The 27,928-nt window shown below is 48.2% G+C and overlaps 2 protein-coding genes across 2 annotated transcripts; one reads left to right on the top strand and one right to left on the bottom strand.

The window, feature by feature from the left end:
* On the top strand, positions 1 to 23,822 carry Mmp28 (matrix metallopeptidase 28). The gene is made up of 8 exons (XM_027923801.2): positions 1 to 330; positions 12,120 to 12,199; positions 12,356 to 12,543; positions 17,582 to 17,806; positions 19,732 to 19,977; positions 21,303 to 21,452; positions 21,764 to 21,931; positions 22,816 to 23,822. Exons 1-8 carry the CDS (start codon positions 220 to 222, stop codon positions 23,208 to 23,210), a joined length of 1,563 nt encoding a protein of 520 aa, XP_027779602.1. The 5' UTR covers positions 1 to 219; the 3' UTR covers positions 23,211 to 23,822.
* Positions 23,823 to 25,058: 1,236 nt separating this feature from the next.
* Positions 25,059 to 27,850, bottom strand: C17H17orf50 (chromosome 17 C17orf50 homolog). Its single transcript, XM_027923825.2, has 3 exons — positions 27,838 to 27,850; positions 25,422 to 25,728; positions 25,059 to 25,324 (listed from the first exon to the last, which is right to left on the bottom strand). The coding sequence occupies exons 1-3, from the start codon at positions 27,848 to 27,850 to the stop codon at positions 25,096 to 25,098; spliced, it is 549 nt and encodes a 182-aa protein (XP_027779626.2). The 3' UTR covers positions 25,059 to 25,095.
* Positions 27,851 to 27,928: the final 78 nt, after the last annotated feature.

The following is a 27,928-nucleotide window of genomic DNA, read 5'->3' as shown; positions in this document are numbered from 1 at the left end:
CCTGTGGGCAGGCACTACTGGAGTTGGACGACCTCCGGCCGGCCCCAGACGAGCGCAGCAAGGAACTGTCCAGAGCGCCCTGCAAGCCCCTGGGATCGCCCCTGTCCGCGAGGGCGGCGCAGGGGTGGCGCATCTCGGGGACTAGCGCACAGCTGACTGCCCGCGGGTGCCGGGCGCTCGGCAGCTCTCCTCACCGCGGGGAGCTGGAGCGCCGACGAAATGGTAGCTCGGGTCGGCCTCCTACTGCGCGCCCTGCCTCTGCTGCTGTGGGGTGGACTGGACGCCGAGCCCGCGGACCGCGCAGGCCAGGAGCTACGCAAAGAGGCAGAGGTAAGCGGTGTGTTCCGGGCGAAGTTTGCAGACAGGCCACCCCGCGGTCCCATCTGAGCAGACGATCTGCATTGCGTTCTCGCTGTCCTCCGCCCCCTGCACACTTGCACACAAAGAGCCGGGGCACAATTCTTCCCCCTGCCAGGGTTGGGACCACACAGGCACGCGCGGATCCGCACTGATGGGCGGGGATGGGAGTAGGGACAGCGAAGGGATTGGGAGGCAAGAGCTGAGAGGGAATTCCCACCCTCACTGCCTAGTCTGGGCAGACGTGATATTCATTCACACAACGGTGGTGGGCTGGGGGGAAGCCCAGATGGGGTGCCATGGAGAGGTTACTGCTGGCTGAAACTTCCGAGCGGAGCCGGCTTCCCGCACTGGGCTGCCCTGCCCAGCTAGGGCAAGCCATTTAAACTGCGCAGAACCAGTTTCTTCGTCTATAAAATGGCTAAGAGTAGGGTACTCTGGAGAAGTGCTTATAGGGAGCTTTAAACAATGTTTCAGGACTGAACGTGAGAGAGGGGACAGGAAGGCCAAGGTGAATCTCAAAGATTTCCCATTTCACTTTCCTACAGTGGACTTAGCTGCTCGCTGTCGATTACACAAGGGAAACTTTTTGTGAGGTAGGGCTGGGGATAGATTTAGGTGTCTGTTTTCTTTCTTTTTCTTTTTTTATAATATTTATTCAAGGATTTTTTGTATCAGTTTTCATTACTGTGGTTTTTTTTTAAGAGAGAGAGAGAGAATTTTAATATTTATTTTTTAGTTCTCGGGCGGACACAACCTCTTTGTTTGTATGTGGTGCTGAGGATCGAACCCAGGCCGCACGCATGCCAGGCGAGCGCCACATGCCCAGCCCCATGGTGTCTGTTTTCTAGATAAAAAGTAATTGTAATTACACAACAGTGTCATTTCTTGCTTTCCCCAAAGAAGCATCTCTGTGTCCTTCTTCTCAAGAATAGGACCCATGTCTCCACTCTTTTAAGAAGTGAAAATAAGTTTTCCCTGTGTCCTGAGACTCTTTCTCCCGTAAACACTTCATTCTGCCCTAAAACTGCCAGTTTAGAGGTTCTCACTATCCACAATACTCCCCTTGTTTATGAGGGGCAAACTGAATTTGGGAAACCTGCAGAATAATGAGGAGGGCCCTCTATGACTCCTCCTCCAACAGCCGGCTCTAGTCACTGCTCCGGAAGATTGTCCCTTTAACTCCCTCAGCCCTTACCCTTCCAAGCGCTGGTTTCTTGTTCTGTGCTTCCACTTTTGCATATTCAAGAAATCACTTTGCTTCTCTGAATTTAGACTCTTACAACATCAAGTGCAGAGTCCTTGAGGCCCCAGGAGAAGGATTCTGTCTACCAAGCCAAGTCTTGTTAAAAGTCCCACCCCACCCATCCCCAAATTGGGTCCCATGCAAACCTTGGCAGAGGAACAGACAATATCTCTGCTGCCCATGACTGTGGTGACCACAGATGGAGGATTTCATCTTGGGGTATGCTTGGGGAAATTAATATCTAGCAGACTGAGTCCCTTTCAATCTATTTAGCATAAACTGGGGGAAAGGAATTTTTAACTGTGAGCATAGAAATATTTTTAAAGCATAAAAAACTCTGAAAAAGTGTAATGGGTGCATGTGTGTCTCTGTATGCCAATGCATATACATACTTATGTGTATATACACATATATATATGTATATGTATGTATGTATGTATATATATATATATATATGAAATTGTGTGTGTGTGTGTTTGTGTGTGTTTAATTGCATGGGCTTCCAGACCTGCATGCAAACCAGGGGGTTATAATGCCTATTTCACAGGATCATTGTGTGGTTTCATTGAGCTCATATATTTAAATGTTTAGCATAGCACCTAGCACACAGAAAGAGGAAGTTGCTGTCAATGTTATTGTGGATGTTATAATTATCCTTCTCATTATTTTAGAAAACAGAGTTTCAGATTAAAGTCCTGGCTTGGAGACTAGCTCTCCCTAACAATCACAGTGGACAAAATATGTAAGGCAACTATTTTCAGTATTGGAAAATGGGCAGCACAGGACTACAATTCCTAAGAGATGGTGTTACAGTTACTATGGCTACATTACAAATTACCCCAAAAACTTAGTGAAGTAAAACAATCCTTGATTAAGTTCACAGACACTGTGGGTCAAAATTACAAATAGGGCAAGTTGGGGCAGCTTGTCTTTGCTCTGCGGTATCTGGTGCTGGTATCATCTAAGGGCTGTTCACTCACATATCTGGCAGCTGATGCTGGATGTCAGCTGAGCCTCAGGTCTTCTCCATGTGGACCTATCCACACAGTCTGTCCCTGTAGGCCAGATTGGGCTTCCTAACAATATGGTGACTGGGTCCTGAGAATGAGTGTTCAGGGTGGTGGTGGTCAGGGCGGATAGGTAGCTTTAGATTGCATCCTTCTTATAGAGTAGACTGGGAAATCACATAGCATCACTTTTTTTTTTCTTTGATGGTACTAGGCTCTCTATCTCTAAACTACATCCCCAGACCTTTTTAAATTTTATTTTGAGACAAGGTCTCACTGAATTGCGCAGGCTGGCCTAGAACTTGGTGTCCTCCTGCCTCAGCCTCCAGAATACCTAAACTGAGATTACAGGCTTGTGCCACCATGCAAAGCATCACTTCTGTGGCGCTTCATTGGCTACAGGGGTCCCAAGCCCTACCGGGGTTCAACAGAGACCTCACACCTGGTGGGAAAAGTGTTGAAAGTCACAGGGTGAGAAGAGCGCTAGCATGAGAGAGATCATTATGGTCATTTAGGGAAATACAGTCATCATAGAAGGGAAACTCTCAGGTCACCACAGCTCTTGACTCCCGGGACAATTCCCTGACTGCAATGGGGATAGGGGGCAGCTGGACCTCAAGTAGAGCACAGAGTCCTTGTTGAGCTGAGGTGACATAGGTCAGACGTAGCTAGAATCTGTGGAGCAGTGCCTCCTGGAGGAGGGGACAACACTGAAGGGACTCCCACACCTCTGGGTGGAGGCTCACTCCAAGTGCTCTCCTGAGGACGGTGGTGGCATATGTTGTTGGAGACTGTGTGAGGCTTACCAGAGAACAACAGTTATGTGACTGAGAACAGAAAAAAGGCCCTAGAAGTCAAGCACTTCGGGAAAATGTTGGAGTTTGGTCAACCAAAAATGGAAAAATCTTTAACACCCCAGGCGTCCACTTGAAACTCTGGTGGTGCCATGCCTTAGGGGTGAGGACCATGATCTAGAGTAAGCCCTACTTAAACAAAGCTCAGAAATGGCTAGACATAAAGTACTTTTGCCCATGTCATAATTTCCTTAAAAGGCAACTGTTCAAAACAAAATAATAGAATCGTAAATTGGATGTTACAACATAGGCCAAAGTTATGATAATAGCACAGGGATGGCGGGGGCGGAAAATGGAACTCTACTGTTGTGGATCAATACATTTGTGAATCAAAAGTGTCAGGTGTGAAGTAGGAGATGGGATGCGTCGAGTGAGAAGTGTAAAGTATTCTAATATTGGTACAATATTAACTCCAAGGGGACTAAATTAGGTTAAGGATGTACTTAAAACCAAGCCTTGACAAGATCTGCAGCAATCTAATTTTTGCCTCTGTATATTTGCATATCCTGGATATTGCATATAAATTATCTAAAACATGATCTTTTTTTGTGACTGGATAATTGGAAATTTTTGACACCCTCTCCCAATCAAGAGTAGAATAACGAGATTTAAAAAATTGGTAAAGATGGAGAAAACTTGAGCAACGTGGTCAGGCGCCTTGATCTATTTGATCTTTTTAAATTTTTTTTAAAGAGAGAGAGAGAGAAAATTTTAATATTTATTTTTTAGTTTTTGGCGGACACAACATCTTTCTTTGTATGTGGTGCTGAGGATCGAACCCGAGCCGCGCACGCATGCCAGGCGAGCGCGCTACCGCTTGAGCCACATCCTCAGCCCCCTATTTGATCTTGATAGAAAATTATACTTAAGAATGGCAGAATAAGGGTTGGGGATATAGCTCAGTTGGTAGAGTGCTTGCCTCACATGCACAAGGCCCTGGGTTCAATCCCCAGCACCACACACATAAAAAAAGAATGCCAGAATAAACTGGGCTCAGTTGTGCACGCCTGTAATCCCAGTGGCTCGGGAGGTTGAGGCAGGAGGATCAAGAGTTCAAAGCCAGCCTCAGCATCTTAGTGAGGACCTAAGCAACTGGGTGAGACCCTGTCTCTAAATAAGATATTAAAAAGGTCTGGGGATGTAGCCCACTGATTAGTGAAACCACCGGGAAATTAGAAAATATTTGAAGTGAAGTAATAATAGAACATATTCCACATCAACATTTTGGGATATAGCTAAATCAGTGATTAGAGTGACTGTAGAGATTGAAATGCCTCTAGTGGAAAAGCAGAAAGGTTTGAGATCAATGATCTAAGCTTCTACTTTAAAGAAGCTAAAAGAGAGAGAGAGAGAGAGAGAGAGAGAGAGAGAGAGAGAGAGAAATCATACATGCGCAGATTGAACCCAAAGGGCATAGAAAGAAAGAAATAATTTAAAAAATAAGCTGTGTGATCATAGCTTATTTCCTTTACCTCTCTGGACGTCACTGCAGCTCCTCCTCTGTAAAATAAATGTATTTGGGGGGTATTTTTTTTTTGGTACTAGAGATTAAGCCCAAGGTCACTTTACCACTAAGCTATATCCCCAATTCTTTTTATCTTTCATTTTAAGCCAGGGTCTCACTAAGTTGCCCACTCTGGCCCAAACTTGGAACCTCCTGCCTCAGCCTCCCAAAATGCTGATATTAGAGGTGTGCGCCACCACACCCTGCGAACTTCTTAAATGACTTCTAAGATTCTCTCTAGCTCTAGCGCTGTTTGGCTTATTATATTTATCTGCCTCTGCCTCTGCCTCTGTGTGTGTGCGCGCGCAAGTATGAGTGTGCGCACTTGAGTGTGTGTGTGCACATCACCTACTGTGTGGCCACAACTGTCTGAATGTGTCTATGTTCCCATGTCACTGGGTGTGTCCCTGCATCTTGTGTGGGTGTGTGGCTCTATGTGTCCCCTGTGTGTGTGTGTGTGCACACCAACTCATAAAGTTGAGGATTTTCCGCAGAGGGCTTTGCCTGGGAGGAGGCTCAGCACTTATAAAGCTGTGTTATGAACAAGTTCATTGTCGCCCACTTAAGGAAAGCGAGAGCTTCTCACAGTACTAGAAAGTAGGAAGAGCCTCCACTGCTGAGTTGCAAGATTGAAAGTTAATGAACAATGTCATTGCTCTGGCCCCCTCTCATTCCCAGCCAGGCCCTGTCCTGCAGTTTAGTGACAGACTGCCCCAAAGGATCGGTCTACCATTTACTTTACTTGGACCATCTTTAGAGCAACCAGACAGTAGTTCCAAGACCTGCCTCCCACTCAGCTGCTCCCAGTGTTCCAGTACTACAATGGGCTGGATCATTTGTTTCTCCAGGGAGATGTTCAAGCTACAGTAGAGTTTTCACCCCCAGATGCAATGTCTGTTTCTCATACCCCAGAGCCATTCATTTAACTTTTATGAATCAGAAACCTAGAAGCCTGGGCGTGGAAACCATTCCCAAGAGCTCAGCATAATGACTCATGGGTACAGGGTGAATAGAAGTGAAGAAGAGATTCCAATGGGTCTCAGAGGACCACAAGTTGGTAGAAAAGCATTTGTTAAGTCAGTTTGAAAGGGAAGAGTGGGTCATGGAATCAGGCAGGGAGAGTCAGTTGAACAACTCCTCCCTAAACTTGACATGGGTGAGGGCATTTTTGGTGCCCCAAATTCAGCCATACAAGCCTAGTGAGGTCCTGGAGTCCATATAGTATGGCTTTTTCATAATATAAGGAATATAAATGGGATGTAGATAGAGGCGAGTAGTGTTTTTCCAACTACCTTAGGGACAGAAAAGAAAAAAAATGAACAGACTACTGTAAGAGGTATCTAGGTTACGCCCAGACAGAAGTTTGTAAATATGAGACTAGGAACAGGAAAAGTAGGAGAAAAGAAAGGGAGCCGCGGGCAGGACTTAGCTCAGTGGTAGAGTGCTTGCCTAAGTATACTTACTTTGTTGGAGATCTAACCACCCCAGGGTGGTTAGATCTCCAACAAAAGAAAGAAAAGAAAGGGGGAGGGGCGGGGAAGCCAGGAAGAAGGAAGGGAGGAAGGGAGAGAGGGAGGAAGAGAGAAAAATGGGGAGGGTAAGGCTTTTCCAAAAATAGAGCTGAGGAGCTGAACTGATCCCACTGCACGGGGCCTTCCCCAGCTCCCAGGGGCTGGAAGTGAAGGCAGCCTCCTGAAGCACATGCTGGCCTTTGTGGACGACCACTCTTCAGTCCTGTTGAGCACCTGAGGCCTGTAGGACCTGCTTGGGGTGTTGGCAGGAGATGGGGCCCAACCTCTGTTTGAAAACCTCAGAGTCTTCTGCCTGAGCAGCGTCTTCCCTCTGCTCTGCCCCTGGACCTCCCTAGGAGAAGGCAGGAGACCTGCAGATGGAAACACCCCAGTTTTTTACCTTCCTCTTGGTTTAGAGCCCACCCCTTGCAGGGAGAGCTTGGGCCCTCTCCTTTGGTGTCAAGCCTTGGAGTCACTTGCTTGAAACAAAATAAAACCTCTGGGCTGGATGTCAGAGGATCTGAATTCAAGTATTGGTTCTGTCACTCACTAGGACATTCTAACAAGGCGCAGAATTCCCAAGATTTAATTTTCTCATCTTTATACAATGGGAATAACAACACCTGCCCTGGCTATGTTCTTGCAAGGTGATTGTGAGGCTCAAAGAGGGCATAATCCCTTTAAAATCTTTGTAGTTGTCAAAAGTCTATTGTGCTCCTGATTACCAGAAAATGTTTTCATGTACAGAACATGTTGGGGCAGAATGTGGCTATCATCCCTTGCATCTTGACTTGGCTAATAATACTACACATGTACCCGAAGCATATGCAAAACCTACAGTCACTACAGAGAAACAAACAAAATTATCAGGAAATACAATCTGAAATGGACTGTATTGTGGGTGAAGCAACGTGGTTTCTTCATGAGTTTGCCATTTTGCAATTTTTATTTTTATTTTTTTAAAGTAGCTAATTTATTTTTGAGAGAGAGAGAGAGAGAATTTCAATATTTATTTTTCAGTTTTCAGCGGACACAACATCTTTGTTTGTATGTGGTGCTAAGGATCGAACCCCGGGCCGCACCCATGCCAGGCAAGCACGCTACCGCTTGAGCCACATCCCCAGCCCCATTTTGCAATTTTTAAATTCTTGGTTTCGGCCAGCTCAGGGGTGAATACCTATAAATCCTACTTGGGGGGCTGAGGCAGGAAGATTGAAGTTGGAGGCCAAACTGAGCAACTTAGCAAGACCCTACCTCAAAATAAAATAAAAAGGGTTGGAGATGTAGCTCAGTGGTAGAACACCCCTGCGTTCAATCCCCAGTACCACACAGACATACACACACACATACACACACACACACAATCTTGGTTTCATTTCTGTTGCTGAAACTCTTTAATGCACAGGAAGTGTCTAGGAATGAGTCATAGACTCATCTATTGAAGGTCCCTTCCAACAATAAAGTTTTGTGGCCACAGAGGTATAAATAATATTTTTAATAGGACAACTGTCATGAAGCTTTTCCCAAGCATCTTCTTGAGTTTTCATGATGCCCTTGTAAAACATTAAGTAACTGTCATCGTTCACACAGTTAGGCAGTTTCAGAAGCAAGGCTACAATAATAGAGCAGGAATATGTATACGAGGGCAGGAATATATACATATATTATATATATATATGAAGGTACAGTGTCCACGTGTACTCCCACCCCCACCCCCATTTCACAGAAGACAAACCTGAGGTGCAGGACTTGCCCCAGGACTCCAGCTGGCAGTAGATAAAACTCAAGCCTCTGGGTCCAGTGCTCTGGCCCTGCCAGCCCCGTGACTCAGAGTTCTTGACTAAGGCCTAGGATTCATAGTTGGTCTCCCTGTTCAAAACCAACCAGAGTTTCCCCTTCCCTCAGGCACTGAATGGACTGGCCTCTACGCACTCACCCAGGACAAGTCTGGGCGCATGCAGGACTAGACCTCTCAGAGTCACCGTCGTCCCACCTGCCTGGCTGGTTTCAAGGGAACCATTTTCATTTTATCCAGACACCAGAGCCACTCCCAGGGACACTCAGAGGCAACTCCCCAGGAAAGTGGCCCCATCCTTAAGCAAGTGGGAAGGGCATTGGCATGGGCTTAGGGTGGGGCAAGTCACCTCTGGGGCACAGCCCTCCAGCTTCCTCTCCATTCAGCTCAAACCTTGGGCTCCCCAGGAGATAATCAAGTCCTTCCAGGTAGGGACAAGTGGCCTGGGAACTACCTCAATGAAGAGGGGTGGGGATGACCTTTGATGGGTCTCCAGTTCCTAAAACACACACCAGACAAGTCTCCAGAAAACAAAAGCCAGAAGAAATGATTCCCACAAACAGGAGCTCTGCCTCCTGGTCGGTCCTTCGTCTTTTCCTGGGACCCTGACCACATTGCCACCCCGCGCCCCGGCCCCACATCCTTTGCTCTTTCTCCCATGCAGAGTTGGATGTTTCTCCCACCTTTTCAGGGGACACTGAGGTACGGGAAATGTAACAGAAGAGGTTTGGGGACAGCTCCTGGAGCAGAGGGAGTCTAACCCTGCCCCCTCCTCCCGCCGGGCCATGGATCTGCCTCCCACCCCCAACAGAGCTTTAGAGCTCTCAGCGGTGACAGTGATAAGGAGCCCCTTCCTGTAATGTTATTTAGAAATTTTTAAATATATGCGCACTCAGTATAAACTAAATTGAAGAGTCCATAAATCCTGAAAATCTCTATTATAATACTTCAGTGCTTTTATGGAAATATAAAATATCAGATTCTCTGGGTGCCTCTGCTTGGCTGGTGTCCTGGGCACATGCTGATTCTGTTTATTGGGAGTTCAGCCCTGCCTTGCAATGGCAGGGTCCCAGAGCCCAGAACTCCCCCTCTGATGGGGCCCCTGGAAAAAGCCTCCACCCCACCTTGCCTGCCAGAGTACCAGGCACGGCAGCCCGCCAGGAAATGGGAGCCGCCAGACCATTTCCCTCCCTCCCCCCTCTGTCCAAGGCTTCCTAGTTCCAGAATGGGAGCCAACTCCCTGATAAGGACTGGGCGTGCCAGCCAGGTTGACCTGTGACCTGTCTCTCCCAAGTCACTCGCCCAGTAACACTGCTTCTAAGGAGACATTAATTCCCTGGCTTCCTTTAGAAAGTCCTCTGTCTTCACAAGAGGACAGGAAAAGGACAAAGAAAAGAACAGGCACCTGGAGGAGTGAGGCAAGTGGCAGGCAGAAGCCCCTGGACTGAGACCATAGATGTGGCTTCCTTGTTCCAAGCAGTTTCCATGTTGCAGATGGGTGGTGTTTCAAAGTCTCTTGTTTATTTTCCCTCTGAGTCGAATCAACTGGATGACTATTTGTTGAGCATTTACTAGGTAGCAGGCGCTATGCTAAGCATGCATTGCTTTGTTCAGTCTTTCTGTGAATCTTGTGAGGTTCTCACATTGTGGGTAAAGACAAGTTCAGGGAAGTTGAGTCATTCACTCCCAGCCACCTAGCAGAGTCAGGATAGGGAAGAGAGTCTCAATCGCAAGCTCCGGGCCATTCTAGGCTGCCAGATTATTTTGAGCAATAAATCATTCTCCCGCTCAAGCCACTAGAACTCCTTGGATCCGTTGTGAATCTGAAAATAGTATACGTTTATAAAGGGAAAGAAGAAAGCAACAGTAACACAGAAAAACAATGACACTGACTTGCGAAGTGTTCTATTGCCTGGGAAAGGGGTTCCTTAGGAAAGTGGCCTTCAGCAGGGCTGGCTGAAGACAGATGTAGTTGAAATCCATAAAAAAGGAGGCTGGACACCTGCAAATACCTAGGGTCTTGCCAATCCTGGCTTAGAGTCTTGTCTCATTCCCAGCTGTGTCCTTTCCTTGAGGCAACAGCTAGGATTGGAATTATTTTGAGTTAAGAAATAAGGTGAGGGTCAGAGAAAAAGTCAGAAAATGATCTCTTTACAGGTAACAAGAGATTGTGCGTGTCTGTATAAGAATTAAGCAGGTGAGATGACTATGTTTTTATACAAGGTGACATCTATGGGTCTTGATCAGTGAGAAGGGGAGGTGTTTCAGCTCCCAAAGGGTAGGACTGTGATAGGTGAGGATAATGAGTCGCATGCTCTCTCCCCTGGCCTCCAAGAGCTTTGTCTCTGGGAGAGCAGCTTCCAGGTATGTGAGGACAGTGGGGGAGGAAAAGGGACTCATACTGTGGAATGATCTCTGATGTCCTAAGTTCCTCTGAGGCTCTCATCCAGGTGCTGGCTTCGTATCATCTACACGCTGAAAGACTCGGCAGCTTCTTTGAGCTCTAGGGTCACCGTTCTGACACTATCACATTCATCTTCCCACATCTCTTCTTCCCTTAGGCATCCACAGGCAGCAAATAGCACCACCTTCCAAGTTAAAAATTCAGAAGTCATCCAGATTTCTCTCTTTATGCATTGCCTACAATTAATCCCTCAGCAAGACTAAAATAAAACCGCACTCTTTATCCTGGCCAACAGCCCCGCCTCTCTGACTTCATCTCACGCCCTGCTTCTTCACACTTACCATGTTTTCTGCTATTCCTTAGACACATCGATGTCATCCTACCTCAGGGCTTTTGGATTTGCTGTTCTCTCTGCCTGTGCCGCCCTTTCCCACCTCATTGGGTGGCCGGCTGGATCTCCTGAACACGGATCAAATATTTACTCTTCAGGGGGCCCTTCGTTGACCTCCTGATTGTGAAGTTTCTAAGTTATTCTCAATTATTTCACTCAGGGTGTTTTTCTTTATAGTACCAATTTATCTCCTTTATTTTCTTGGTACTGGTGTTTTTATTGTCTGTCTCTATACACTAGTGTAGAAGATCCTTTAGAGATTTTTATTTGCCGTTATACCCAGCAGGGCCCCTAGTATATGGCATGAATTAACAAACTCATGAATGAAAGAAGACATTGCAGGTTTCTAATTCAAATATGCACCTCTAGGAAGTCAAGATTTTATATCCATCATAAGGTTGAAAGTAAGCACATTGATGTTCACAGGGCCTTAATTATGTCTGCATTTAGTCGGGGAGGATAATTGTTTAGCAAGAATCCAGAATGAGAGAGAGAATTCCCAATCCAGACATGACACAGCTAATATCTGATCAAATCCTGATCAATAGCTGAGCATTTTCTAAACAAGCTGACTGATTCAGAGCAAATTTGATGCATATTAATGGTGTCTATCTATATACCACATGTATAGCTATTCTTCACACAGACACCGTGGTAAGTCCTCTATAAGCACTATTGTGATTAGTCCTCACACAAAAACCCTAGAAAGCAAATACAATTATTAAGTTTGCTTTACAGTTGAGAAACCTGTAGCTTGGTAACTTGCTCACTGGGATTCAAGACCAGACCAGCCTCACTTCAGAGCTCATAAGGGTCCAGCATGCCCACTAGATTTCTAACAATGCCATAAGATGATGAGGAAGCCAAAGTTAACCTGAAATTGAGTCTGGGTCCTTGTGATTTTTTAAGCCCAGAATTCTTTTTGCTATAATTTACAGACGCTCTTGGGACAAGAGGCAACATTGGGCTAGGCTGTATGTGCTGGGGACCTTTAGAAACAAAGCGAAGGGAAAGAATGCTAGGAAACTGTGATGTTCCTCTCCCCCACAGGCATTCCTGGAGAAGTATGGGTACCTCAATGGACATGTCTCCAGAGCTCCCACTTCCACCCAATTCAGCAATGCCATCAGGTAGGAAGCAGGGATGGGAAGGACTTGGGCATGCAGGGTGCAGAGCGCCTGTCTTCTCCCTCCTCTAGGAGGGTGGGCGATCCATATCCCAGGAAGTCAGTCCTCACCCCTACCCACACTCCCCTTGTGGTCCTTTATCTCAATTCCTCCTGGCAGAGAGTTCCAGTGGGTTTCCCAACTTCCCATCAGTGGCGTGCTCGACTATGCCACCCTTCGGCAGATGACACGTCCCCGCTGTGGGGTCACAGATACTGACAGTCATGCAACCTGGACAGAGAGGATGAGTGCGCTGTTTGCAGGACGCCGGGCCAAAATGAGGCGCAAAAAACGCTTTGCAATGCAAGGTGAGCAGTGTTGAAATCCAACTGGGCTGGGACCACCCAATGTTCTGAAGCCCATGGATGGAAAAACTAGCCTGGGACTGGGCTTTGTTAGTAACCTGTCCTTTCTAGGGCAGGGAGGGGTGGGCAGATAGGACGTTTTGACACAAGGACCATAATTATGAATAAGGACATTTAAACCAGAATTATACCTACACTGATGAATTTTCATTGTACAAGTATTTCCCAGATCAAACCCCATCAAGTCCACTGAATTCCTTGATCAATTTTCTATGCAGAACAGTTAAACTACAGCCAACGCTTTTCATTTACATTAAATTCATCAGAATCAATTCTTTTTCATAACAATTATTCAACAAAGATGTGATCCATCTTTGTTGTGTTCAGACAGAACACATCTTAACAGCTTTATTGAGATGGAATTCACTTAGTATGTAATTTACCCATTTAATGGGTTCCATTCGGTGATTTTTAATATATTTGCAGAATTGTGCAACCGCTACCACAATTGAATTCCTAATTTCATAACATTTTCATTACCCCAAATAGAAACTCTGTGCCCATTAGTGGTTACTCCCCATTGTCTCCTTCCCCAGTCCCCGTGGGAACCACTAATCTACTTTGTCTCTGAGGATCTGCTGTTCTGAGCTTTTCTCACAGCACACTTATTTATTTGCTTATTTATTGTGGTGCTGGGGATTGAACCCAGGGCCTTGTGTATGCAAGGCAAACACTCAACCAACTAAGCTATATCCCCAGCTCTCACAGCACAGTTTATACAATATACTTTCTTCTTCTCCCTCCATCGCTTTTGTAGCTTTGTCTTTTCTTACTCTCCTCCTCCTTTTTTGTTTGGTTTTTGTAATACTGGGGATCAAACCCAGGACCTCAAGCTCTACCACTGAGCTATATCCCAAGCCAGTTTTTCACAAACAACAGGCTATGTGTCTTTTTACTATCATGATGGCTTTTATTAAGTCAATTTTTCTCTGGTCATTTTTTGCTTTTTCATGATTGGGAACAAGATGAAGTTTTCCCATCAGGTCTTCATGTAGAGTTAATTTTACTGTGAGCAATTTGGGGTCATTGCCACTTGGAGTTGTGTGAACTACTTTTACCGATAATATTCCTACGAATGGGTTTGAAGGCATGGAGTGTGCTTTCATTGTTCAGCTAATCCATAAGGAAATTGTAGGCAGTTGGAGGGCGGCTGTTCCCAGCCGTTTTCACATTCTGCTGCATTCACATGGCAGGCCACTTGGGGTGCCCTGTGCAGAATGGCCTCATTCTTGGTAAAGCAAGGAGTCAGCGATGAGGTCTGGACCCCGGGGGTCAAAATGTCCTTGAATCAACATGTTCTTCATCCCACCGTGTTTCTGAGCAGCAGAGGGGAAGAGTGAAGTGGGAAAGGAGAGGCCTGAGCTCAGGAGGCCAATAGAACAGACAGAACCCATCCCAGGAGCCGCAGCCCTGGGTTCGTGTCTTGTGATCAGAGTTCCGCCCCTCCTTCTCCCTACTCTGCGATGAAAGGCTCCAAAGAAGAGCCAGTCCCTGATTACCAAGCGTAATCAGGGCTTGTTGTAAGAGCACAGTGGAAAGTGGGGTAGCCCCAGAAACAGTCTCAGCAGCTGCACTGGGGGCCTGAGCTCTGCGGTTGCTTCCATATGGCTGTAACTTTCCTTCTCCTGCCCCAAGGAAGGATCTAATGGAGTGCCTTTGTCACTAGTCAATTTGGAGTATCTATTTTGGACAGAAGATAGTAGCACTTGGTCAGTTAAAATACAGAATGTCCAGCTAAATCTGAATTTCAGGTGAATACAAATTATTTTATTTAAATTTTATTTATATTTTGAAATTCAAACTTAACTGGATATCCTGCATTTTTTTATTATTTATTTTTTTAGTTGGACACAATATCTTTATTTTATTTATTTATTTTTATGTGGTGCTGAGGATCGAACCCAGGGCCTTGCACGTGCTAGGCAAGCACTCTGCCGCTGAGCCACAATCCCAGCCCTCCCCACCCCCCATATCCTGCATTTAAAAAATTTTTTTTTTAGTTGTAGATGGACATAATACCTTTATTTAATTTATTTATTTTTACATGGTGCTGGGGATCAAACCCAGGGCTTCACACATGCAAGGCAAGCACTCTACCACTGAGCCACAACTCCAGTCCTGCTCCTCTCTGTGCCTGCAGGTTTAACTTTTAATCCCCCTGTTCCTTTACAGAGCTAGTGGGGGCAGGAGGTCTGTGAGGTATATCTGGGGTGGTAAAGGTAGGAAAAGGCACAGGTATTTACTGAGCACCTACCACCTGCCAGTCAGCTCCACATTGCTTTCCTATTTAAGCCTCGTATCTTACATGTGTTAAGTCTTATTGACCCCACTTTGTAGAAAGAGAAACTGAGGCATGGAGAAATTCCACAATTTATGTAAGTTCACAGGTGGAATTATTAGGCTCCCATTGCATGTTCTAGGACTCCAAGTTCCTTCTCAGACAGTGGCTAGCTCTCCCCCAACCCCTTTCCTCTTCCCTTTGGGAGTTTCTTTTTTTTTTTTAGTTGTAGATGGACACAATATCTTTATTTTTTTTTTAGAGAGAATTTTTTAATATTTATTTTTTAGTTTTCGGCGGACACAACATCTTTGTATGTATGTGGTGCTGAGAATCGAACCCGGGCCGCACACATGCCAGGCGAGCGCGCTACCACTTGAGCCACATCCCCAGCCCAAGACACAATATCTTTAATTGATTTATTATTTTTTTTTTAATGTGGTGCTGAGGATTGAACCCAGTTCCTCACACATGCTAGGCAAGTGCTGTACCACTGAGCTACAACCCAGGCCAGGCCCCCTATGGGACTCTGATGCAAGGTCTTTGGGGGTGGGGTACAATGCCAGGTACTACTACAAAAGCCTGGGGGTCATCGTGAAAACCAGCTCTGTCCAACCAAGAACTTAGGATGGGGCCTGAAGTGACCAGCCTTCTCCATGAGAATTGACCTTGAAAAGGATAGGGCAGAGGGTTCAGTCCACTGCCTTGGACCAGTTCCTTTCTTCCTGGAGGGCTCACCAGCCACCCATCCATAGCTTGTCTCCACTCCCAAGGAAGCAGTCATTTTCTTGGAATCCCTGGTTGTGTTCATCCTCTGTACCTCTGTCCCTCAACAAACACAAACATATACATATTTTTGCAGAGTTTTATCCTGAGATCTGTCATCTTCATTGGCTACCTAAAGTCAGAGAATTACTACCCCTGCTCTTTCTTACCCATAGAGAGGGGGCCTCTCTCTAACTGCAAACAGACAGGAAAAGCCAGGTACCTGCCTATAATCCCAGCAACTCAGGAGTCTGAGGCAGGAGGATGATAAGTTTGAGGCTAGACTCAGCAACTTAGCAAGACTCTGTCTCAAAGTAAAAAATAAAAAGGGCTGGAATATAGCTCAGTGGTAAAGTGCCCCTGGGCTCAATCATCAACACAAACAAACAAAAACAAAACAAAACAAAAGCAGGAGAAGCCACCTCACATTGCTAAAGGATTGAAGGTTCATGGGGGGAGTCTGGGAGTCAGTCACCCCCAGCAGGATGTGAAGGAGCCCAGTTCTGGATGGTCTGTGTCCAGGGAAGACTTACAGTCTAACAGAGTGTTCCTGGTACATAATGAACTCTTGGTGGTGCCTCTGGACCCCAGCGCCCCCCCTTTCCCTGTCTCGGTCCCTTCCTTAGAATCATTCCCTCTTCCTTCTCGGAGGGTTGCTCACTGGCTTGGAGGCAGAGATTGGATGGATGCCAGACCAAACAAGTCCAGGGAGGCAGCATTGCCTTGAATGGAGCTCAGCTCAGGGGTGGGAAAAGGGACATGCCCTTCCCCCACTCCCATGGTAGGGAGGGCAAGGGAGCCCAGCCTCTCTCCTTCCATCTGGAGAATTTCAGCCCATGCAGGGCTGCTGCTTTGACCCGAAGGACTGATGTTCAGGCAGATTTACAAGGCAGGAGTCTTAGCAAATGGCCCTGCTTCTCCGTGTGGTATAATTGGAAGGAGCACTAGATTAGGGGTCAGGGACCAGCTCAGCTACTCACTCATTCTGTGACCCTTTCTCCCTGGTCTCAGTTACCCCACTCTGGGCCCAGAAGTCCTGCCTTCAAGCTACAAGTCTTCCTTATGGGGTTGCAGTCTTAGCACCTGAGTTTGCAGGGTTCAGAAACTGCCCATGAGAAACTCAGGAGCTGGTCCTTCTAGTCACCCTGTTCCTGGGTGCCCAGTGAACTGCAGAGAGACCCAGCTGACCTGGGGCAGAGGCCAGAGTCTTAGCCCTTGTGGAGGAACTGAGGTTTGGGGCAAAGGGAGAGAAGCTCTTAACTAAGCAGAGATGGAAAACTTTCCCTGGGTCTGTGACAAAACACACCCTTCATTCTTATTTGTTTTCACCTCAGAGCTCTCCAGAGTCCCTGCGGAAGTGAGGAGGAGGGCAAGGGGTCAGGGAAGGACCTCAGATAAATGGGTCTTAATGGTTGCTGGCCAGCTCCAGGCCCCAGGCCCTGAAAGAGCAGGGTGGAGCCTATGGGAGGTGGCAGGAGGCTATAAGGGGTGAAGAGAGCGGATGGGGCAGTCACAGCTGTGACCTTTGGGCTTCTCTGTCCTGACACTGGAGGCAGAGGCTGAGATTTGTTGCTAGCAAGAGACACAGAGCTTTTTCAGACTCAGTCCAGGCTGTGGGAAAGAATAAGACCACAGACCAGGGTTTCAGACAGACTTCTAGGCTTTTCCTAGGTAGAGGCTACATATCCTCCATCATATTGGGACCTCCCCCACTAGACTGGGGACTCTCCAGGGCAAGTCTCCTCAGTCTGAGCAGTCCCCTCAGCAGAGGCAGTGTCTTCCAGTCAAATGGGGGGTATAAGTGATCTGATGGGGACTTCAGATCAGAGGCTCCCTGGGCAGGGCCTGCCCTCCCCCCCATTATACTGGATCCATGGGGACAGACACTCGCTCAGACCCAGCAGCAGGTGTGACTGACATGTCCTTTCTGACTGACAGGCAACAAATGGTACAAGCAGCACCTCTCTTACCGCCTGGTGAACTGGCCTGGGAGCCTGCCTGAGCCAGTAGTTCGGGGGGCTGTGCGTGCCGCCTTCCAGTTGTGGAGCAACGTCTCAGCTTTGGAGTTCTGGGAGGCCCCGGCTACCGGCCCTGCTGACATCCGCCTCACCTTCTTCCAAGGGGACCACAATGATGGGCTGAACAACGCTTTTGACGGCCCAGGTGCTGACACAAAACCTCTCTCCATATGGCAGGAGGGGGAACCCAACCAAGAAGCAGTCTGTGGGTGACAATGGAGCATCCCTTCTCCTCTTGGCCATGGCCCCACTCCAAAGTGCCCTCAGATTCCACATCTATAAAATGGAAACAGTGGTCCCTGCCCTAGTACACCTCACATGTCTGTAGGGAAGTCAGATAAGGTTCTGCTTGGAAAATGCTTTGCAAATTCTAAAGAGTATTATTTATTCTAGGAGAATCTTCTGAGGTCCCATCATCCATCAGGACTGGCCTTCTCTTGTTCTCTAGATCAGACTCTTAAAAAACAACCAGAGGTCACCACTTTACCCTGCTCCTATCCTCTGCCCCACAACTCACTGCCACAGTGGCTGCTACAACGCAAGTGAAATTCTATCCCCTGATAGCTACAGAAGTGCTATCCTGCAGCCACAGCTGGTTTCCTCTGTCCCCACCCCAATGGCTTCTGGCTGCAGTGTAAAAGGTACTCCTTCCATTCTGCCAACACTGGCTATCAGAACCTGATTATGGGCTATTTGTGGGTCTCCTCTTTCCTAGTGAGGAAAGTGAGGAAAGGAAGTATGGTCGGATCCCTTTGGGGTGGGGACTTAAGCCCTGTATGGCCTGGGAATTTGGGCTCCCACCTCTCTTGCACTTTTCTGCTCTCCATCAAGCCTACCTGTATCAAGGAGCACTGCTAGGTCCTGCTGCTGGGAGGCCAGTTAGTACCGGAAGAAATCCAGGCTTTTCCAGAATCTACATATGGCATGCACACATGCTTACATGTAACGCATGTCATTCGTGATATCTATATGACATGTTTACTTTCATACCCAGGCAGAGTTCCAGTACCTAAGATGGTTCAGTGCTGGGGCATCAGGACATTGGACTCCCCAAGCAGCTCTCTGACTTGGGACAGATGCTTTGTCTTTTTGAGTTTGGTTTTCTCCTTTCTGAGACCTGTCTCTTCATCTCCTAGTGAGAGCTGCATGGCATGTAGCCTGCAAGAAATGGCTCTAGGCATATTCAGATTGCTCCTACCTTGGCTGACTCTCCACCCCCACAAGGCCCTCCTTTTATTGCCAGCCTCCCATATTTGTCAATCCCACCTGGCCTGAGCTCTAAGAAGGCAGAGCCAAAGGACTTTCAACAAGCTTCTAGGCCAACATTATCAAAGAGCAATGTTCTGACCCCTGTGTCATAAACTGCTTCTGCAGAAATTGAATCGTGAGGGGTGGGGCCCTGGATCTAGGCTGTGTGTGGGCTCCACTAAAATCCCTGATACAGCCCAACTCCCTCTGCTCACTCCTATGACAAGTAGAGAGAGAGGCTACCTAAAGAACCCTGGGAGGGCAAGAAAGCAAGAATACCCATACTTAGAAAATATACATACACATAAAAGTGCTGCATATCATAAGTTTACAGATTGATGAACTTTCATACACCCAGTATCCAAATCAAGAAACAGAATGGAAGGACCTAGCATGTTCCCTTCTCAGGGTAACCACCAATTCTTACTCCTAGATTCTTTTTGAAATAATTCTTATATAGCATATATGTTTTAGGGACTGTTCTAAGTTACTTGCACATATTTTTCACAACGCTTTGAGGAAGAAGCTTATTATCACCATTCCCATTTTCTGACCAGGAAGCTAAGACAGGGGAAGGTTAAAGTTGCCTGTCCAAGGTCACACAGGTAGTGAACTGTAAAACTAGGATTGGAACCTATGCAGTTTAGCCCCAAGCTGAATCTACACCATGGGACCTCTTAGAAGTCCACATCCCATAGTTTAGTCAGTCATCTGTTCACCTCCCCACACTCCAGCTGCTTAAGACACACAGGGGCATTTGCGTTTGGCGCGGATACGTGGGCGAGAGTCGCTGCTCCCCCTGACCCTCTGCGCCGCCTGCAGGGGGCGCCCTGGCGCACGCCTTCCTTCCCAGACGCGGTGAAGCGCACTTCGACCTGGATGAGCGCTGGTCTCTGAGCCGCCGCCGCGGGCGCAACCTTTTCGTGGTGTTGGCGCACGAGATCGGCCACACGCTCGGCCTCACCCACTCGCCGGCGCCACGCGCGCTCATGGCTCCCTACTACAAGAGGCTGGGCCGCGATGCGCTGCTCAGCTGGGACGACGTGCTGGCGGTGCAGACCCTGTATGGTGAGCCTCCCAGCCCTGCTTCTGGGCCACCCTGTCGTGTCTCCGTTCCCGCCCCCTCCCCTCGCAAGCCGCCAGTCCTTAGACCCTAAGCTTAGGAATCTGGTCTCCCCTCACCTGACCTCCCAATCCCGAAGCTCCAGGCTCCCCTCAAACCCGATAATCCTCAGTCTTCTGTTCCCACCTCTCCATAAGTCTCCAATCAATTCCTGGGTGCGATTCTCCCCTGCTGCCTTCCTTGCATTCCAATTTCTGAATTCCTGCCCAAACCCCAGCTTTGGCAGCCCCTCTCCCATCACATCCTTGTCCATCACTCAGATCCAATTAAGTTTACCTCTCTCCCATCCCAGAACCCAAAGCCCTCATCCCTCCCCACAATCCCACTGGCTCAATGCCCCCTCTGCACGTTGCTGATGCCCAGGTACTCCCAGTATTCCCAGAGCCTCGACCTGGTAGTGGGCTCAGACAAGGTCCTTCCCCTAGAGCAGACCAGGCCAGATCAATCAGCCAGTGCTACTGTCTTGGGACCTGCTTCAGAGTGCCAGGGGCACAGCCAGGAGGCCTGGGTTCAAGTCACTTGCCATTCCTGATTAGCAGTTGCTCTTAGGCAAAACATTTCCCCTCTAAGAGCCCTAATTTTTCCCTTTTGTTAAAAAAAAAAAAAGGAGAATAATAGAGGTCCTGCTTAACCTACCTGGATGTTGTGCTACTGTGGGTCTGAGCATGCTTTGTAGCCTGGAAAATCGACAAAATGTAACAATGACGGCTGCTATTTCACTAGTGTTTACCACAGGCCAGGCACTTACACTTAAAACATGCCACCAATTAAATGTCTTTTGGACCACAGATAAGGATAATGGGGTTCAGAGAGGATAAATAACTTGCCCAAGGTGGCAAAGCTAGGAAATTGAAGACCAGGATTCAGGAGCTGATGCCAAATTTCTGCTTCACTCCTCCGATAAGTGAAGGCTAGGAGGTAATTATTATCATTGTTATAAATTATCACAGCCCTGGGGTCCTGAACCATGCCATCATGCCACCTGTGTTGCCCAAGATTTGGAGAAGATGATTCCCTGCCCTTCTTAGTTCCAAACCCTAGCTTTGTTTTCTGCTCCAATTGTATCTCAGGCTGTTGGGTAAGAGACAAGACTCCTGGGTTTAGTGTTATTATGGCTAACACCAACAACCAGGGCAGCTCTTATCTCCACTCCCACCCTCCTCCTTGCCCCTCATGTAAGACAATCATGAAAGGAATCAAAGGGAAGGGTTAAGTACTCAACATACCCCCACCAGTCTGTTCTCTCCCTCTTCTCTCTTTACTCCTAAAGGGAAGCCCCTAGGGGGCTCAAGGGCCATCCAGCTCCCAGGAAAGTTGTTCACTGACTTTGAGGCCTGGGATCCCCATAACTCTCAAGGCAGGCACCCTGAAACCCAGGGTCCTAAATACTGCCACTCTTCCTTCGATGCTATCACTGCAGGTAAGATGGTCCCACCCGTGCCTGGCTTCCTTCTTTCCTTCTTCATATCTCCAAGGGTCCCCAGAACTGGAGTACAAGGTGCAGGGATGGATTACAGAAGCCATAAATCCCAAACTACAAGCATTCTGCACAGTAGCAAGCTCACAGAAAGCCAAGTACTGCTTCCTCCTGTCCACATCTCCTCCAACTGTCCCTTGCGCATATCACACCCTTTGCTTGTTGATTTGGGAAGCTGGGTTCTTCATAATACCTTCCCTGAAACATGGCAGAGGTCAATGGTCATTCCTCAAGCTTCTCTTGTTTCCAAGCAGATGGGGACCAACAAGTGTACATCTTTAAAGGGAGCTACTTCTGGGAGGTGACACCTGATGGCAATGTCTCAGAGCCCCGCCCACTACAGGACAGGTGGGCCAGGCTGCCTCCCAACATTGAGGCTGCTGCAGTGTCATTGGAGGATGGAGACTTCTACTTCTTCAAAGGTATCAGCCCTGAGGCAGCTGAGAAAATTGAGGATTAGAGAGGGGAGGTCAAGAGAGGGGAGGAGACTCATCCAATGAGTCTCTGGTAAAGTCTACCCCACAATGAACCAGTGACCCCAGAAACACACTATCAGGAAATTTCTTTCAGTGATGAAGTGGAGAGCAGCAGGTGTCAAAGTTGTCCTGGGGAGCATTTCAGAGAAGAGTCTAAAGGGAAGCAGAGGACTGCTATTGAGCTCTGCCATTCCAGAAAGAATGGTGTCTTCTAAGGAATCCTGTGTGAGGCTGGGGTTGTCACTTAATTTTTAGAGCTTGCATTCCTTCAATAGGGAAAATAATACATTTTGGGGGGGAAGGAGGATAAAAATAATGGCCAAAGAGTGTGCAGTATATTGCTATATATGTCATAATTCTTTAGTAGATAGTATTCATTCATTCCTTCATTCATGAAACAAATGTGGAGGTCCTTCTATGTGCCAAACCACTGGAAGTGTCAGGAATGTGGCCATGAACAACAACAACAACAAAAAAAAAACCCTTGCCTTTTAGAATTAGTAGATGTGAAGAAAGTTCCAAGACTTCTCCCTGTTCCATTCCTCCCCCAGGGAAGGGACTGTGCCCCCTCTCCAGGCCCCAGCCTGCTCTCCCTGCAAGCACAAATTGATAGGTTCATTCTGGGCTGTTGGCTCTCTGCTGACACCTGCTGGAAGCCTAAACTATAGCAGTCCCTCCCCTACAGTATATAACTAACTTGTTGGCGGCCCCCATTAACCAACAACCTTGGGCTCCAACTTGAGTGGAACAAGGGAGACAGCAAAGGAGTGAAGACCAATGGGTGGGACCAGTGGGCTCCAGCTCACCCTGTCTTTCTCAATGCCCTACAGGGAGTCGATGCTGGAGGTTCCGGGGCTCCAAGTCAGTGTGGGGTTTCTCACAGCTGTGCCGGGCAGGGGGCCTGCCCCGCCATCCCGATGCGGCCCTCTTCTTCCCTCCTCTGCACCGCATCATCCTCTTCAAGGGTGCCCGCTACTATGTGCTGGCCCAAGGTGGACTGCAAGTGGAACCTTACTACCCCCGCAGTTTGCAGGACTGGAAGGGTGTCCCTGAGGAGGTCAGTGGTGCCTTGCCAAGGAAAGATGGCTCTATCATCTTCTTCAGAGATGATCAATACTGGAGCCTGGACCAAACCAAACTGCGAGTGACTGCTTCAGGCCGCTGGGCCACTGAGTTGTCCTGGATGGGCTGCTGGCATGCCAACTCGGGAGGCACCCTGTTCTGAAGGCAGCCCATCACCTAATGAACCCTCGGTGCCTTGAGGGTCCATTCACATCCCAGATGCAGGGGCAGAACCTGACCTGGAAGCCCCCGCCTCCCTGCAGAAGACTGAGCAGCAAAATCTTCACCAGGAAGTTTGTGTGCTTTTTGTTCCTTGGAGAACACGGCTGTTCCCACTACATGGAGGTGGGGGTGCGATCAAGCCAAGGGGAAGGAAAAAAGGAAATATCCCACAATTCTTTCCACTGAGGACCTCTTTCATTACCAAGCCTCAGAGATTTTGATTCTTCTGCTAATGGTTGTGTTCTGTCTGCGAGGAGAGAGCACTGGAATCTGACCAGGAGGGATGCAAAACTCCAGAGGCTGGAGACTATTTTGCAAGCTAGACCCCTTCTTCTTAGGGTCTCCTGGCTCAGTTCTTGGTATTGTGTCTTATTTATTCAGATCTCTCCCCAGTAAGCTCCGATGGGGTGAAGGCACAGGGTCTCTAACCTCAGGGGCCCATTGGGGGTTCAGGATGCAGAACAAGAGGGAGACTTGTTATGGGTTTCCAAGGCTTTTGTCTGGGGCAGGAATAAACAGTGTCATCCCCAGCTGGTGGGCCTGCAGGTGGGAAGCAGCCTTCCTTGAACCAGTTCTTCCATCCTTTCCAGTGACAGCAGATGTGTAAGAAAGATGGACTATAGCAGTCTCTACTGTGTATATCGAACTTGTAGTATAATGCTCTTCTATCCAAGCCTGGGCCAGCCAGCTACATGTGAATGGGGGCTTCTGCCTCTCCTAAAAAAGCAAAATGTACTCATCCCCCCCCCCCACCACACACACACACACAAACACCCCTGAGATAGAGAACCCTTGCCACAGGGAGAAGTCAGAGTGCTTACAGTGGGGGGTGGGGTTGCTGCACTGCTGCTGGTGCTCAGGATGCAGCCTCCAAAAGGATTCTGCAGGTTGGGGGAGGTTTTGTGCTCACAATGGCCCCATTCTCCAGGCCACACACACAGCATTCCCAGAGCTCCTGCTGTCTGGCCAAGAATAGCTGGGATTCCTGGAGAAGAAACCAACTCCCCAGCCTCCATCTTCTGCTTCAGCCAGTCTCAGCATTTATTTTAGCATCTAGTTCTCCTCCCTTCCCTCCACACCTGCCAGTGCCTCATCTGCACACACATTGACCTCAGCAAACAGCTTCCAGGGGAAAGGAGAATGGTCTGGGAGGGTTCCTTCCTTCCTTCCCGAGGGGCATTGCTGGCCCTGCGCCTGCCTTCTTCTCTGTGCGGTGGGGAGACTGGCCTTTGACTGCCCTTGGATTCAAGGGCCTTGTGCTACCCTGCCCCGGGGAGGTGAGAGAGGTGGCTCCCTGCCAGCCTTCTCTCGTTGACTTGAACCCAGGGAGGGGAAAGAGTGTCCCATCTTCCTTACTCCTACTTAAAACCACCTCGCCCCCATCTCAAGGCACTGACACTTTGATTAGAGGCTTTATTGAATGATTTGAGGGAAAGGGGCAACTTTTCCGAGGGATGAGGAAAACCAGAGGTTACTTTTTCTAGGAGATGCCTCTGCTCACCAGGCTAGAAGAACCTGAAAGAGATGCTTGTGAAACTGTGTTGGGAACGTGAATCAGGTGGTGGTGAAAGTTGGGTGCTCCCTGAGGGCCAGAGCCCTTCGAGAGCACTATGAGAGTAATGGGATTCTAGGTTATACAGAGTCCCCCCATGCAAAGTCCAGCATAACCTAGAGCCCCGCTAAATGACAGGTGGAAACCCCTCACCTACAGTGGGACTTCTTGCCGGAGTGGGGTGCTCTGGGTACAGCTCGAAGAAGGGGCAGTTCTGTGGATCATGCTGGAGGGGGCTAGCTTCGCTGTAGAGAAGGTTGCAGGGATTTTGACATTAGGCAAGGTTGGAGGACACAGGCTGAGAGCGGAGTTGTTCAGAGCCCTCAGCCGTCTCCGCCTTACCCAGATCCGGGTGTTCCAGAACACAGTGCGCCACGTAAGCCGGGTGGCTGTGCAGGCTCTTGCATTTCTTGCAAAAAAGGATCTCGCAGCGCGCACAGCCCCCGAGGCGCGGAGACCGTCGCGTCTCCAGCACGCACGGCTCCTCCGGAAGGCTTCGCTTCCTGCGGCCGGGAACCCGAGCTCTCAGTGCCCTGGGCCTTCCATCCTCCCTGGGGCTCAGCACCCGGGTCCTGGTGCGGGACCAAGGAGCATCCTCACCTTTCGGCAGGAGCAGCCAGGCTGCCCAGCAGCGCGAAGGGGCTGAACCAGCCCCAGAAGCCGCTGTCTGAGCGCCGCAGTAGCGCCACCTGCTGGGTGCTGGACTCCTGGCTCAGTGGGTAGTAGGACACCGAGAGCCGCTCGCGGCCTTGCACCTCCGCCTGGCGCGTCTCCTCCGCGTCCTCTGCCGCGCTATCTGCGGTCACATCCTCGTCGTCCTCCTCAGACCTCACCTCCTCTTTCTCCTGAGCCGCCTCCTTGGCGCAAGGCTCCTCCAGCTCCTTCTTCCACAAGGGGGTCTTCACACCTGCGAGCGAAGAGGAGCTCAGCGCTGTACCTTTGTCCCTGGTGGAGGACCTGGGAAAGCTTGACTGTGCAGGGTTCTGAAGGACGGTGTGTGTGAGATGCCCCGGACCAGCTGGACTCCTTGAGAGGGTTTCAGAGTATGGAACATTCCCCGGGGAAGCAGGGCTGCTCCCAGGCACTGCCAAGCTAAGGATTTGGGACAAGTGACCTCATTTCTGTCAGGCCGTTTCCTCATCTGTGTAGTGAGGTGAAGTAGTGCCTCAACACCTTTCTTTTCTTTTTCTTTACTTTCCTTTTCTAATCTCGGTTCTGAAGATTGCACCCGGTACCTTACTCTACCACTGAACGGCATCCCCAGATCACCACTTTCTTCTAATTGGCTCTAGGGGTGCCTGATCTCTGGGTAGGCTATCAGTAAACATTAATTGCATGAGTTGTCTTTTAATAGGTGGTTGTTTGTATTTTGTTTACTATATGAGTTTTCCCTCCTCAAAGTGGGACTTGTCTTAGGGAGCCCCAGCAACACTGGTGGTAGGGTAGACAGGACTCTTTGTGATTCGTAAAGCTATCTGTATAGCTATCTGTATAGACAGAACAGAAAAAAAGATCCTTTCCATGAACCAATCAATTAGGAAAGAGCTGCCCTGGAGGTGGACAAATTAAGAAGAGATGCCTCTTCCTTCAGGCATGACCCAATTGCCAGTAGATTTTAAACACTACTGCCCACTCTTGCTGGCACTTTTGTGTTGAGTTGTGGCTCTCAACACTTTTGTTCAGGGCATGAGCTCCATAACTTCAAGCTAATGTGGAAGCTGGTGTCCACCTGTCAGCAAACATTCATTCACCCAGCACCTGTGTCTGGAGAGCTAGATTTATCATGAGAAGAAAAGGGAAGGCACAATTCTGGGAGTTTGTCCTGGAAGGTCAAGAAAAACTCCTAGCCAGGCAGGGTACTCTGAGGGAGAAAGAGTGCAAATTGGAGGCCAGCCTCAGTAAATTATCAAACCCTGTCTCAAACTTAAAAATAAAAAGAACTGGGGGTTAGAGCAACTAATTGCTCAGCATGTGTAAAGCTCCAGATTTGATCCTCACTATTGCAAAAAATAATTATTATTATAAAAGAAAAAAAAGTATAGATCCCTTTCCATCCTATTTAAGCAAAAGGGAATGATAATTGCTATTCTAATCCCTGTGTATCCGGCACCAACTGTGTGTAGTCATTGTTCTCTTCCTACATCAGATCCCTTAATCTCCACAACCCTCTTAGGTAGGTGATGCACAGGTAATAGCGGGGCTTCTGAATGTGATCCAGAATGTTTGAAATCTTTAAGGAGAAGTTGTTTCAAAGGTTCTGCCTGTTCTTGATATTGCTAAAAGTGGAAAACCAGGGGTCCATTGCACTTTTACCTAGGAAAAGAGATTAAATAATCTTCTGGTTTTGAAAGGCCAAGCCTGGTATGCAGCCAGAAAGGAGTGCTAGGGACATTTCAGGAGGAAGGGGAACAGAAAATGGGTTTGAAAAGGAAGGATGGGACTTGGAGTCCAGCTTGTCCTTCATCAGTGGACACCACTGAACAATCTGATGGAGGGACATGCTCAGAGCTGTTTTAAGATGTTCCCTCTGACAAGACGGAGAAGTACTTAAGAGTCATTACAATGGTCCAGGCCATAGAAGACAGAGATTCAAACAGAAGCAAGCTAGAAATAAAGGAGATGTCAAGAATATCCCAGAAGAAGTTGGGCATGGTGGTGCACACCTGTAATCCCAGAGACTCAGGAGATTAAAGCAGGAGGACTGCAAGTTCAAAGACAGCCTTGGCAATTTAGTGAGGCCATCCCTAAGTAACTCAGTGAGATCCTGTCTCAAAATAAAAAATAAAAGGGCTGGGGATATGGCTTAGTGGTTAAGCGCCCCTGCGTTCGATCCCCAGTACCAAAAAACAAACAAACAAGAAAAAGGAGAAAGGAAAAGGCTTGTAGCTATGAAGATAGGTAATTGAGAAAAGGCTCAACTTCTATTCTGGGGTTACCATGGTGATGGGTGAGTTGGTCCAGGCTGGGGTCAAGATGCCCCATCCTCTGGCCCCTGCCTACCACCAGCCCCACTCACCATACTTATCCATTCTTTCCAAGGCTGTGTGCCTGCTTCTCCAGATCAGGGACAGGGATGGTGAGCAAGTGCCCAGAACCCATAGAACTTG

Source organism: Marmota flaviventris, chromosome 17 (genome assembly GCF_047511675.1).
Source record: "Marmota flaviventris isolate mMarFla1 chromosome 17, mMarFla1.hap1, whole genome shotgun sequence".
Classification (NCBI taxonomy): Eukaryota; Metazoa; Chordata; class Mammalia; order Rodentia; family Sciuridae; genus Marmota; species Marmota flaviventris.
Note: the sequence above shows the minus strand (reverse complement) of the source record. Positions and strands in the feature narration are given on the sequence as shown.